Genomic DNA, 12,622 nt, shown 5'->3' with positions numbered 1-12,622 from the left:
TGGATTTGAACCCTGCCCTCAAAAAAACTGGCCACCCCAGCTTGCTGAGTGTCATCAGCAAACCTAAGCCCTGGAGTGAGCAGTTGTTAATAAAAAGTACTTCTCTGTGACCCTGCATTCAAAAAATGATGGACTGATGGGGTAAGGAAAAGGCTTTTCTTTTGTTTTATTGAATAAATGATATTCTAGAAGTGAGGGAAGGGCAGGGACAAAGTCATACTTCTACTCAGAGTCCCCCAGCACCTGGATGGGGTTGAATTCCAAGTTCCAGTGGTCCCCTTCAGGGCCGCCAGATCAGGTATTTGTGGCCTCATCAGCATCCCCAGAAGTGAATCCGAAAGGAGCTGAAAGAAAGAATTCCCTGAGCCACCTCGAGCCTGCAGTGCTGACATGCCCTCTGACTTTTGGGTTCACAGTAGTCCTAGAGACACCTTTGCCCACCTCTCATGTCCCTTTCTCCACGTGGTGGCCAGTTTGCAGATCTCCCAAGCCAACCCAAAGCCTTCTTTAAGCTGCTTTTAGCATCACTAGAATGTAAAGGGTGTCAGAACATTGTCGTGCTGGAACCAATAGAAAGAAATCAGAGAGATTCAAAGAAAAACTCAAGGAGGACAGGATTCCAGCCTCAGCTCTGTGCTGGGCTGTTAAGGAAGAAGAGGAATTACCCTTGGTTGGGGTGGTCCCAGGTGTGGACTCTCTTTTAGAGAGCCTGCCCAAGCCAGAGCCCCGTGGCAGCCATGTTGGAATGGAGAGTCCTCTCTCTCCTTCAGCCAGGTGGTTGGAAGAGGGGTGGACACCTGACCTGAGCAGGGCCAATCAGATTGTCTCTCCGGAAATTTGGAGTCTGAGTTCAGAGACATTACTTAGGAGTCACTGAGGGTCATTTGGAGCCAGGGAGATATGAACTTTACTGCTGTGGGGAGGCCGTGTGTGGCATCATGTCTGACAAAGCAGAGATGCTGGTTTGCACATAGAGTGAAGTGTAGAGTTGCCGAGGAGAGGGGCAGAGACTCTGCACGGAGAAAAGCGAAAATCACCATCCTGGGTGCCTGACGGGGTGCTCTCTGAGCTCTAGCTGTCTTTGTTCTTTTTTGATTGGCTTGTTAAACCATTTGAGTGGGCATCCTTTGCTGTCAAAATCACCTAGACTATGAGACCAAGAGCAGAAGAGGGCCCAGGAGTAGCAGACACATGCACACGGGTGCCAGCTCATCACAGGAAGGGTGCTCTCGCGGGGCTGTTCCATCACGAAATGGGCTGCCTCTCGGGGTGCTGTGTTTCCCAGAACTGGAAGGTTCCAAACAAGACTGTGAAACATGGCCAGGAAAATATGGAGATGGCCAATCATCTCATAGGCCAGATGAGACCGTTAAGGCCCCTTTCTGCCTTCAACAAGGTCTGGAAAGGCTTGAGTTCTTCTCTGAGCTCCACCACCAGCATCTCCACACCCCCATGCAAATTCCCACCTCCTAGTGACCGCTGGAGGGTGTCGGGGGCAGGGGAGCAGGCCTGGCAGTGGCAAAGGCGGCTCCCAAGGTCAGTCCTGGAGCCCGGGGGGCTTTGGGAGAAGCTGCAGGGATGGCGGCTGTGGAGGGGCAGCACCGGAAGTTTGCATCACCCACGTCATTGCAGATCTGGAACGCGATCCTCCCCCTTGCCTTTTAACACCCGCTCCCTGCCTCTTTCTAGGTTACCTAATTTCTCAAGAGCTCCAGTTTTGCTGATTCTGAAAGAATTTGCAAAGTGCCCTGAAAACTCATGACCTCCTTGGGAAGGCTGCCCCCTTGGCAGAGGGGAGGCTAGGGGGGCCCTTCCCGCCCCCCACTGTGCTGGGCATCCCCCACTCCAGAACGCCTTACTTCATGAAGTCTGGAGACTTGGCCATTGCATGTTCAAACTCTGAGAAAGACAGCATGTTGTCATTGTCCAGATCCGACTCACTCAGGACCTGGCCAGGGGTGCGGAAAGAGCCAGAGAGGAACCGGTATGAGAAAGTGAGATGGGAGCGGAGGGCTCCGGGAGAAGTGCCGCAGGCCCAGTGCTACCACAGGTCAGGCTCCCTGCCAGGTGCTCAACACACATCCCAGAGCCCCCCTGCCCCTTGTGAGGCAGGCACTCTCCTCCTCCACCTGCTATCCCCTCACCCCATGCGAGGACACGGAAGTGCAGAGAGATGAGGTTATGTACACTGAGGTCTGGGACCTGGTGGGCTCGTCTCGTCATGGGAAGAGTCCTCTTAGTGCCTCCAGCACAAACTTGGCAGTGAGAATGGGTGGGAGGGTGAACAGGGTGACATCTTGCACTGCTGTCACTCAGGCACAGGCTGGGGCTCTGTGCTGCAAGAGGTGCACTCAGCTTGGGGAGGCAGCGATGACCCCTCAGGTTTTATCTTTGCTTCTGGTTCCAGTCCAGCCCAAAACACTTAAAGGTTCTCACGGTCTCAGGACAAATGGATCCGTGCCCTGTCTTGCGTTCGTAAGGCTGACTTCATGTCCTGCCACGCTTTGGACTGTCACTCTGGGGCATCTGGGCACTGTGTTGTGCTGAGATGACGTGGGGAAGGGAACGTTGTGATGTGTCCCTCTGATGCTAAGATGCTGTTGGGGCCCCCTGCCTGTAGTGACTGCAGTGTTGGTGGGAGGGCAGCTGGGAGTGGGTGGCTCTGTCACAATGCTCTGGGGACCCTGGAAGGGAGTCATGATCCTGGAGGAAGGACAGAAAATTGGGGGGTCGCCTCCAGCCATGTGCCCCTCCCTCAAGGCACTTCACCCTGCCTGCCGTCCAGGGGCTTTGGGTGATGGCCTGCCCACCCCACCCGCAGCCCCACAGCCCCAGGTACACACGTGGCTCGTGAGGTCGGTCAGCAGGTCCTCCGACATGTCGTCACTGTTGAGCAGTCGCAGGATGATCTCCTGTAGGTCCTCCTCGTCGATGAAGCCATTCTCATTAAAATCTGCAAAGAGGAGGCAGGGCCTGAGAGGAAGCGGGCTCTCTTGGCCTCCAAGAGTCCCGGGGGCCATGGTACCAGCCAGGACCCCACAGACTCCCACCAGCCTCTGGGGTGCCCCGCAGAACCTAGTGGGCCCAGGTAGGCCTAGAACCTAGGACTCCGTGAGACCTGGGCAGGCCAAAGGGATGAGGCCCTGCAGTAGCTGGGCAGGCCACAGAAGAAGGTGGTTAATAACCCAAAGTAATAATAATAATAATAAGCATTGATTGGGTACTACCTGCTCAGATTTGTCCTGAGAACTTCACCTGTTTTAGGTCACTGAATCTTCACAATTCTCCTTTTGTAAGTCTCACTTTACCAAAGGGAAACAGGCACAGAGGTGTTATATGATTTGTGTACACTACCAACGAGTGGAAGGCTGGAGATTCAGACCTGGCTGGCTGGGCCCCGAGTCCAACAGCACCCACCACGCTGTGGAAATCCCAGTCTCAGACCTCACGAGCCACGTGTCTTTTGGTGGCTGGAAGCTGGGCAGCATCGGGGAGCAGGAGGAGGCCTGGCTTTCGAGCCAGAGGACCTGGGCACACGTGCCTGCTCCTGTCACTCTGCATCAGGCGCAGAGATGTATCGGGCTGGTTCCTGCCCACAAGGAGCTCCCAGGCTGGGGGTGCAGGGGAGACTGTCGGGCCCTTGAGCAGCTTGGCTCCAGGAAGAGAGAAACAGGCATGCCTAGGACTCTGAGGGTTTCCGGATGTGCTTGTTCATCTCTGGATGGGGCTGGGGGTGTGAATGAGGAAGACTCTTGGAGGACAAGGCATCAAAGAAGGACTAAAAGGCTTGGGTCTTCAGAGATGGCAACTGGAGGAGGTGCCAGAGTCGCTAGGGACAGTGGCAGAAAAAGAACAGCACTGGGGTGATCAGTCTGGTGTGAGGGGAACAGAGGCTTGGGAGAAGGTCAGAGGTTAAGTCTGGGAGGTGGGTGGAGCTTCGAAGGGCCTTGAATGCCACGATGAGACGGTTGTACCGACATTCTTGGCAGCCCTCCCCTAGGACACCCAGCACAGTCCCTGCACCACTCATCAGCCATGTAGTAAATGCAATAAATTAGTCAAGTATAGTCATTATCACCATGGCAGACACAGATGTGCCAGGCAATGGTCTGAAGGCTTTATATTCCACTGCCTTAATCCTCATGACAGTTATAGAAACTGAGGCACACAGAGATTAAATAACCACGCTCACTTCCTTAATCTCATTTCAGCCTCTTGCCTTTAAATATCCTCTATACACTGATGAATCCCAAAGTTACATCTCCAGCCTGGGCTCCTCCTGACCTGAGGCGCGTATATTCACCTGCTTCCCGCCCTCTCCGCTTGCAGGTCTGATAGGTCCGTCCAAACCCAAACTCCTGGTAGGCGCCCTCCACCCTGCCCCCAAACCTGCTGCAAATGGGCAACGCCACCCTCAAGTCACTCGGCCAATGATCTCGGAGTCCTCCTTGACTGTCTCCTTCCCTTGTCCCCCACAGCTGAGGGATCAGCAGACCCTCCCAGCTCCAACTTCAAGAGAGAGAAAACCCAGCCGGATGACCTCTCCCCCCTGCACTGCCTCCGCCCTGGTCCAGCCACTGTCGCCTCTCTCTAGGATCCACAGCAGCCTCCCAGCTGGTCTCCCGCCTCTCATTCCACCCCCTTCAGTCTGTTCTCAACAGAGCAGCCAGAGTGAGCCCGTTCATTGTCCTTCATTCCTCCCCCAGCACCTCTCTCACAGGCTCCCATCTCAGCCACAGGAAAGCCCAGGGTCTGCCCTGCCCTCGCTCTGCCTCTCGCCAGTCCTCCATCAGGCGAGGCACACTCCTGCCTCAGGGCCTTTGCACCGGGGTCCCCTCACTGGAACACTCACCCCAGAGATCCTCTGGGTCTTGATTCAAAGGCCAGCTTCTCACCAGGGTGCTACCCAGAACCTGTCGAACATCGTCCTTCCTGCCCCTTTCCCTGCTTGGCCTCTCTCCCAGCACCGATACTGCCTGACACACTGTGTGTGCCGCTCCTTAGCTCGTTTGCTTCCCTCCACTAGAATGCCAATTCCACAAGGGCAGAAGTTCTCGTCTTTTTGGTCACTACCGTATCTCTAGCTGCTAGAACAATGCCTGGAACACAGTAGGCACTCAATGAGTATTTGCTGGCTAAGTGAGCGAATGAACTACCCAAGGTCACACATTGGCAAGTGATGGAGACAAGATTAAACCCAGGCAGTGTGACTCTATGGGCAGTCTGTGCCATTAATCATTCATAATTTTATTGTAATAAAGTGCCAATTTTTTGCTGGGCAGATGACCATCTAAAATGATCACTACATTTCCCAGCCTCCCTTGCAGCTGGCTGTGGCCACACAACTGAGTTCTGGCCAAAGAGACGCAAGCAGAAGAGGCGCAGGCAACTTCTGGGAATGTCTTTAAAGAGAAGGTGTAGCCCTTTGTGACAATGAGGCGACCTTGGGAATGCAAGATAAAGCGACAAAATAGGAGGAACCTGGGTCCCCAGCGCTGCAGAACCATCATGGACAAGTGGCCCTGGAATTCTCCGTGTTAGAGACAGAGCACGTAGTGGCCAGTGATCTGGGAAGCTATCTTGTGTGAGCCACTTGGGGTTCCCTGTCATTTGCCACTAAATTTAATCCTAAGTAATTCATTATCTGAGCCTCATTTTCCTCATCTGTAAAACGGGTGATAGCAGCACCTCCACAGAGTTGCTGTGAAGGTTGAATAAGAAGATACATGTAAGTCACTTGGCGTGGCGTTGGCATATGGAATGTGTTTATTGGATATAGTAAAGACTCAATTCTGTATCACTTGATGATTATTAACTACTAAAAATGTAAACCTTAGAAACAGTAATATTCTGCCTTGAAGAGTGAGAGCGAGAGCTGGATTGGGCCCAGAGTGGAGGAGTGAGTTTGCGGATGTCACAGGATCCTTCAGTGGTAGAGCCAAGACTTTTGTCTCTGTTCCCAAGGCAGGATATGGATGTGGAGGGTACAACTAACCGCGTCATTCCTTAAGTAGGTGGCTCTCCCCTGGTTGAATGTTTATCAGCCCCAGGGACTGGAGGCTCCGGCCTGACACGTTCACCCAGGCTCTCCCTGCACAGCTCTGCAATTACACGCCATGGGTCACGGGGCGGAGGGACCAGCGCTGGGACTGGAGGCAGTGGGCAGCCACAATGACGTTGCACTGCTGGTTATAAGCTCTGCGGCCTCTCCCAGAGACCCCGCAGTGTCCCCAGGCATCCTGCTGGCCCAGCTTCCATATGCAGAGACTGCAGCAAAGTGACACTACTTTGGTCCCAAGCCATCTGGAAACAGAATAATTTGCTAGAGTAAAATGTAGTTCTGGACTGTTCCCCTCCTTTGGGGGTGCAAGGGCAGAGCAGCCTGGGAAAGGGCTGGGGGCTGGGAGCTCTGGGCCACTGGCCAGCCCATGCGGCCTCAGGGCCTGCATCCTTGGGCCACTCTGGGGAGGGGGAGCCTTCCTCTTGCTGTTTCCCAACAATGGGGGAGATTAGAGAGCTGGTAGAGTCAGAGCTCAGCCCTCACATCCCCCCAAAACACTCTTACCATCATCATCCCAACCTCTCTGTCATGTTACTCCTTGCAATTGACAGCGCAGTACTTTCACAAAAATTAGCCCATTTGATCAAGTGAGGCAGGGCACGCTTTCATTACTGTTCCCGCGAGAGCTGAGGTTGCCTCCCTGCCTCTCCCAGCCACCAGCATCCCTTGTCACTGCATCAGATCTTGGGAACGTGCGGGAAAGTCTGCTGCTGGTGCTCTGGCAGCTGCCCGAGGGTAATTCCTATCTGGTGGAGGCCATGCTGTTGGGAGCAGGCAGGCGGTGCTGGGATGTTGGCCTCTGACAAGTACAAGTCTCCCCGGAGGTGCCGAGAGGAGGATGGATTTGCTGGAGGCCAGGACTATCCCTCAAAGCAGAAACTGGAGCCCAGTAGGCACATCCCAGGTAGGTATATTGGCCTTGCTGGATTCTTCACCAAATCACTTCCCCCTCCCTTCTTACTAACGGAACTACAATTCTTGTTCAGGCTGACACCATGTTTGGTTTAAAATACTCTGCTTTCCAGTCTCCTTGCCTCTATGTGTGGCCATGTGACATAGTTCTGGCCAATGAAGTTATAAACATAGTCATGGCCAAAGGGACTGGGTAGGGCTTCCAAGAAAGTTTGCTAAGGAAGACTAGACAATCTGTGCCTTTGAATGTCCATTTTGCCCTTTTTCCTCCTCCCATCCCTTTTTCTTCCTGCCTGGAATGAAGATGAGATGCCTGCAGGCACAAAAACCACTTTGTGACTCTGAGGACAGCAGTCCCACAGTAAAGATGGCAGATCAGGAGGCTTGAAGGAGCCGGGGCCCTGGGTTACTTCCTGGAGCTGTGCCCCTGGCTCCGGACTGCCTGATCCTAGGCTCCTTTTTTTTTAAACATGGATGCTCTTCCACATAACTGAATGCAATCCTAACTGACATGGTAGGTCAGAGTAGTAGTTCTCAAACTCTGCTGCACTGTGGAATCACCCGGGGAGCTTTTAAAAAGCCAACGAACAGGGCCTACCCAGCACCATCACATCGCATCTCGGCAGCTGGGGCCCAAGGAGCCGTAGGTCTTAAAAAGCCCCCAGGTGATTCCAGTGGGGAGCCACAGCTGAGAACCTGCAGGTTAGAACAGCGCTTCTTAAACTTCCAGGTGCAAGGAACCACGGGGGTCTTGTTACAAGGTGGGTTCTGATTCAGTAGGTGGGCAGTGGGGCCTGAGATTCTGCATTTCTAACAAGCTTCCTGGCTGTGTTGATGCTGCTCATGCGTGGGCCACCCTTGGAGTAACGAGGGTTCAAAGCACTGAGTTAGGTCTTGGGCTTTGGCTAAGAATGATCACCGTGGCCGTTACCACCACTGTCTTCTCCTTTCCGTCTCCTTCTCCCTTTCTTTCTTTTTATTCCTCCTCTTCTGCCTCCATTGCTGCCACTCCCACCTCAATTTAGTGAGCAGCTACCACATGCCAGGCATCGGGCTTAGAGATTCCCCTGTCCCATCTCTAATCCTGCTGACAGGTCTACGAGGTCACAAGTCTGCTCAGCCCAAAGAGAATTCGGGTTTGTCTGGGTATAACTGATGAGGTCCTGGAGTTGAAGAGTCCCTGGGTGTCTATTTTCACAGCTGATTTGCACGAAGATTTTGTGCTTTTTGTTTTTGTACTTGAGCTCAAGGAGGACGGAAACCACTCGAGGGGCTCGGAAAGGGAGGGTGGAAGAAGATACAAGGACCGTGAGGGACAGGTGGTGTCTGGTCCTGGATCTGGCCTGAGGCGCTCAGTCGGACCTCTTGAGAGTGAGGGCATTCTCCCCACTTCTGAGCTGAATGCAGTTTGGCTCCCGTGCCTTGGAGCCTGAAGAGAACCTGCTGCTCTTCCAGCTCCCTGAAGGGTTTGGGTGTTTTTGTTTGTTTAGCTCTGGGAGCCATGGAAAGACGTCTGAGACAGACATCTTTTGGGACATCTGCCCAGGCTACACTTTACCATCTCTGAGAAGCATCCATCCTCCCACCCGCTCCAGTGGTAGGCCTCTGGCGCCATGTTTGTTTACGTGGCTCTGCTTCTTCTTGGCTGTGGTCGATTGGAGAAGGCCGATCACCTAACCCAGGGGCAGCTAGATCATTGGTTTGTTTGAGCCAATCAGCATCTCCTGGGAAAATGGAAGAGAAACAGATGCTTGCGGCTAGTCAGTCTGAGTGAAGCCCCCAGGCCATGTGGGGGGCCAGGGTAGTCGTCTTTGGCCCATAGGCACAGAAGCATAAAAATCAGATCTGCAGAAAGAGAAGGTAAACGGAGAGAAACAGAGACGAGGGACTAAACAGCCATAGAGAGAAAAGGAGAAAGTAGCTGTCTTGCTTCCTGATCACTTGCCAGCTACATCCTAGGCCCTCAGGAGGCCTGCCTCCATTCTTCCATAGGTTCCACACTGCTTGTGGTGGATAAACTCTAGTGCCCCCCAACCTCTGATGATCTGTCCTTCTTGGTGTTCATGCTTTAATGTGAGTGGGTGGGGACTGCTAACCAACAGAATTTGGCAACAGTGATGGGATGTCACTTCTGTGGTTGCATCAGATAAGACTCTATCTTTCCAGCATACTGACTCAAGAGACTCTCTCCCTAGCTGTCTTTGAAGAAGCAAGTGACCATGGGTGAGTAGGCCCATGAGGCAAGGAGCACAGGTCAGCCTCTGGAAATTGAGGCCCGCCTCCAGCCAATAGCCAGCAAGAAACCAGGGTTGTAAGTTCTATAGACACAAAGAAATAAATTCTGCCAGCAACTGGAGTGAGCTTAGAAGTGGATTTTTCCCCAGTCAAGCATTCTCCAGGTGAGAATGCAGCCCGGCCAGAATTTTGATTGCAGTCTTGTGAAAACCTAAGAACAGGACCAACTAAACCATGCCTGGACTCTTAACCTACAGAAATTGTGACATTATAAATGTGGGTCATTTGAAGCCACTAAGGTTGTGGTAATTTATTATGCAGCATGGAAAGCTAATGCACTCCTGTTCTTCATCATTTGCCTTCTACACAGTGAGTTCCTGTTACCTGCAACCTAAAGACTCTTGGCTAAGACAGGAGCACCCAGTCTGGGCCTGCATTCTCCATCCAGAAGAGCTGCTCCGTCCAGGAGAGTACTGACAGGAGACAGAAGAGGCTTGAGACAGCGCAGCAAGTGCTCTGTGGCAGAAGGCCTGACGGAATGTAGCAGCGACTAGTGGTCTAGAACTCCTTAGATACATTGGAAACTCCCTGGGGACCCCCAGAAATACTTGGGGGTAAGGAAGGAGGAAGACTAATGCATGGGAGGCAGGGACTACTAAGCCAACTGAATTTGGGTATGTGATTTCATTTGTACTTACTCCTCTTGAATTTCACTGTAAATGTGTTTCCTATAGCAAATTTAGGACATTTGGGGCAATTATTTGTTCAAATACCTTTTCCGTCCCATTCATTCACTCGTCTCCTCCTGAGATTCCAATTGAATATACATTAGACCTTTCTATTGTCCTACATGTCCCTAAGGCTCTGTTCCTTTTTCTCATCATATATATTTTTTTCTCTCTGTTCTTATTTCAGATATTTTGTTTTTCAGTTCTATATTTTCTATTTGATTCCTATAGTTTCTATTTCTTGGCTGAGAATTCCTATCTTTTCATTCATTATGAGCATATTTTCTTTTACATCATTGGATACGGTTATAATAGCTGTTTTAAGATAATTGTCAGTAATTCTAACATCTGGATCATGTCAGAGTCAGCCTCCATTCTCAAGAATGAATCCATTTTTCTGTGTTTTTTTTTTTAACTTTGTATATTGAATAATTTTGGCTTGTATCTTAGGCATTATAAATGCTTTATTGTGGAAACTTTGGATGCTGTTATATTCCTCCAAAGAGTGCTGAATTTTTTTATACAAGCAGGCAATTAGTTGGATGTAAACTGCAAACCCTGTCACACAGGGACCTTGTTAAAATGCAGTGGCAGCTCAAATCTCTGTTGAGTTCTTCTATCCTCACTTGAGCTGCTTTGAATCTCCCTTTGTATACATGGTTTAGAGGTCAGAAAGAGACTTGGGCATGGTTCATACACAAAATTTGGGCACCCTTTCTCTGGCTTTCTTTCATGGACTCTACCTTCTTTTCACTTTTCAGGGGAGAAGTGCTCCAAACTCTGATCCTTCAAATCAGAAAGAGTTCGGGGTTTCTATCAGTCCTGCATGATGCTGCTCACTGAAGCCCACCTTCAAACTAAAAAAGAAGGAAAAAAGGAGGCGGAGAGGACCATCCAGTACCATTTCCTTCTTCTAAGTGTCAACTCTCTGCTGCTAGAAGCTTTCTACTGCCATCAGGTAGTTGATTTTTATTTTTTGTTTAGAGTTTATAGTTGCTATCTGTGCAAGTGACAGTATGATAGGAGCTTCTCAGCTATTCTCAGCAGGGGAATCTGTGATTTTATTTGAGTTTACTGGATGCTAAGCCTGAGAACATGTGGGATACAAAAATATCATTAAGTCCTTTTTACAGATGAGAAAACTGAGCCCTCATAGGTCCATCTGGCTTAAAACTCCTCCACTCCATGAGGCAGGAATAAGCTGGTGTCCACTATGTGGCAATAGGGGAGGAGCTGGCAGGAAAGGAAGGCAGGTGAGATGCCAAACTATTCAAGCCTAAGATACAAGTTCTTTGGGGCCAAGAAGTTGCCACGATAAGCTTAAAGCCTTGCACATGGTCTGTTCGAAGCCTTCTCAAGATTTCTTTGTTTCTTTCTTTTTGATTCTTTTTGAGAATTCCAGGCATCCCAGCTGTGCTAAGGGGCCATGAGCCTGCAGAAGAGCCATCTTTAGCAGAGTCTTACGGCTACCCCAGACAAAATCAGAGACCAAAAAATATCATAGGACCTCAGAGATGATCTTTCTCAAACCCTTCATTTTAAGGATGAAGAAACTGAGGCCCAGAAAGGTGAAATGATTTGCCCAAGATTTCTCAGCCATTTAGTAACCGAGCCAGTTTCAGTGGTTGAATCTCTTAACTTATGCAAATCAAGCATAACTCCTTCATATCCATATGTAGTCCTCTCTCTGGCCTGCCCACACCACAACCATGAAGTAGCAACACCAATGACTCCATTTGCTTCTGATGGCATGGAGGGGAGGGCATCAATCTCTTGGAGTAGTAGTTCTCAATCATTTTTTAAAAGTCTACAGTGTTTGAGAAATATGACAATACCCATTAATACCCAAGTGAACCCCAATAACACCACCTCACCAATGCACTGATGTCAATGGATTCCAGATGTGGTATGTACTCTGTGGCACTCGCCCCTCCCCTCCCCGTCCCCCACAGCACCCACCATAGATGCGAAAGGCGTACTCAATCTTCAGGCTGGGGCAAGCCTGCTCACTGAACACAGATGCCATGCCCAGCACATCCTCAAAGGAGAACACACCGTTGTGGGCGAACACTCTGCAGATTCGGTCTCTGAAAGGGTTGACCTGTGGGTGGGGAGGAGGAAGCACGAGTTCTATCACCATCAAGTTCATGCCTCCCTGGCCCTTGCTCATCTTCCCGAAGCACAGTGTCCTGAGTTTGAGAAGAAAATAACAGCAACAGATTAAATATTGGAGTAGATGCTGGGTCAGCGAACCAGGACCCTGGGTGTGATGGAGGGTACCAGGGATGAAGGACTATGTTTAACATCACTCTCCTCACTGTCATCACCTCCTGCATGCACCTTCTAAGGATTCATATTTTGGTCTTACTCTTTTTTATGGTTATTAATTTTCTCCATGTTATGTACAAAATTTGGAAAATACAAAAAAAAAGCATGAAGAATGGGATAAAAATTCTTTGTAATCCAGTCCCCAGAGTCAGCCACTGTCAACATGTTGATGTATAAGTCAGACAGACCCAGGTTTAAGTCCTGGCCTCAGTGTTTACTAGTGAGTAACCTTAGTGCAGACAAATTACATGATCTCCTGAGGCTAAGTTTTCCCACCTACGGGGTTGGGTGGGGTAATACTATATTGGCCTATAGGCTTGTTGTGAGGATTAAACAGCGTAAGTCTAAGAGGGCTCAA

The 12,622-nt window shown here is 50.5% G+C and overlaps 1 protein-coding gene across 3 annotated transcripts in view; it reads right to left on the bottom strand.

Annotated features, from left to right (window-relative positions):
* Positions 1 to 142: 142 nt before the first annotated feature.
* The window catches only part of CIB4 (calcium and integrin binding family member 4), a 99,072-nt gene continuing 86,592 nt past the window's right edge, over positions 143 to 12,622 (bottom strand). For 2 of the 3 annotated variants that reach the window (XM_070573090.1, XM_008513043.2), the window contains exons 4-7: positions 11,896 to 12,037; positions 2,844 to 2,953; positions 1,860 to 1,948; positions 143 to 344 (exon numbers count right to left, since the gene is read on the bottom strand). In XM_070573090.1, coding sequence (XP_070429191.1) covers positions 314 to 344; positions 1,860 to 1,948; positions 2,844 to 2,953; positions 11,896 to 12,037 — 372 coding nt within the window. In that variant the 3' untranslated portion in view covers positions 143 to 313. Of the gene's footprint in view, positions 345 to 1,859; positions 1,949 to 2,144; positions 2,704 to 2,843; positions 2,954 to 11,895; positions 12,038 to 12,622 lie in introns of those variants that run through there. The other variant, XM_070573091.1, reaches the window with a different exon arrangement.

The sequence above is a fragment of the Equus przewalskii genome, chromosome 14, assembly GCF_037783145.1.
Source record: "Equus przewalskii isolate Varuska chromosome 14, EquPr2, whole genome shotgun sequence".
Lineage (NCBI taxonomy): Eukaryota > Metazoa > Chordata > Mammalia > Perissodactyla > Equidae > Equus > Equus przewalskii.
Note: the sequence above shows the minus strand (reverse complement) of the source record. Positions and strands in the feature narration are given on the sequence as shown.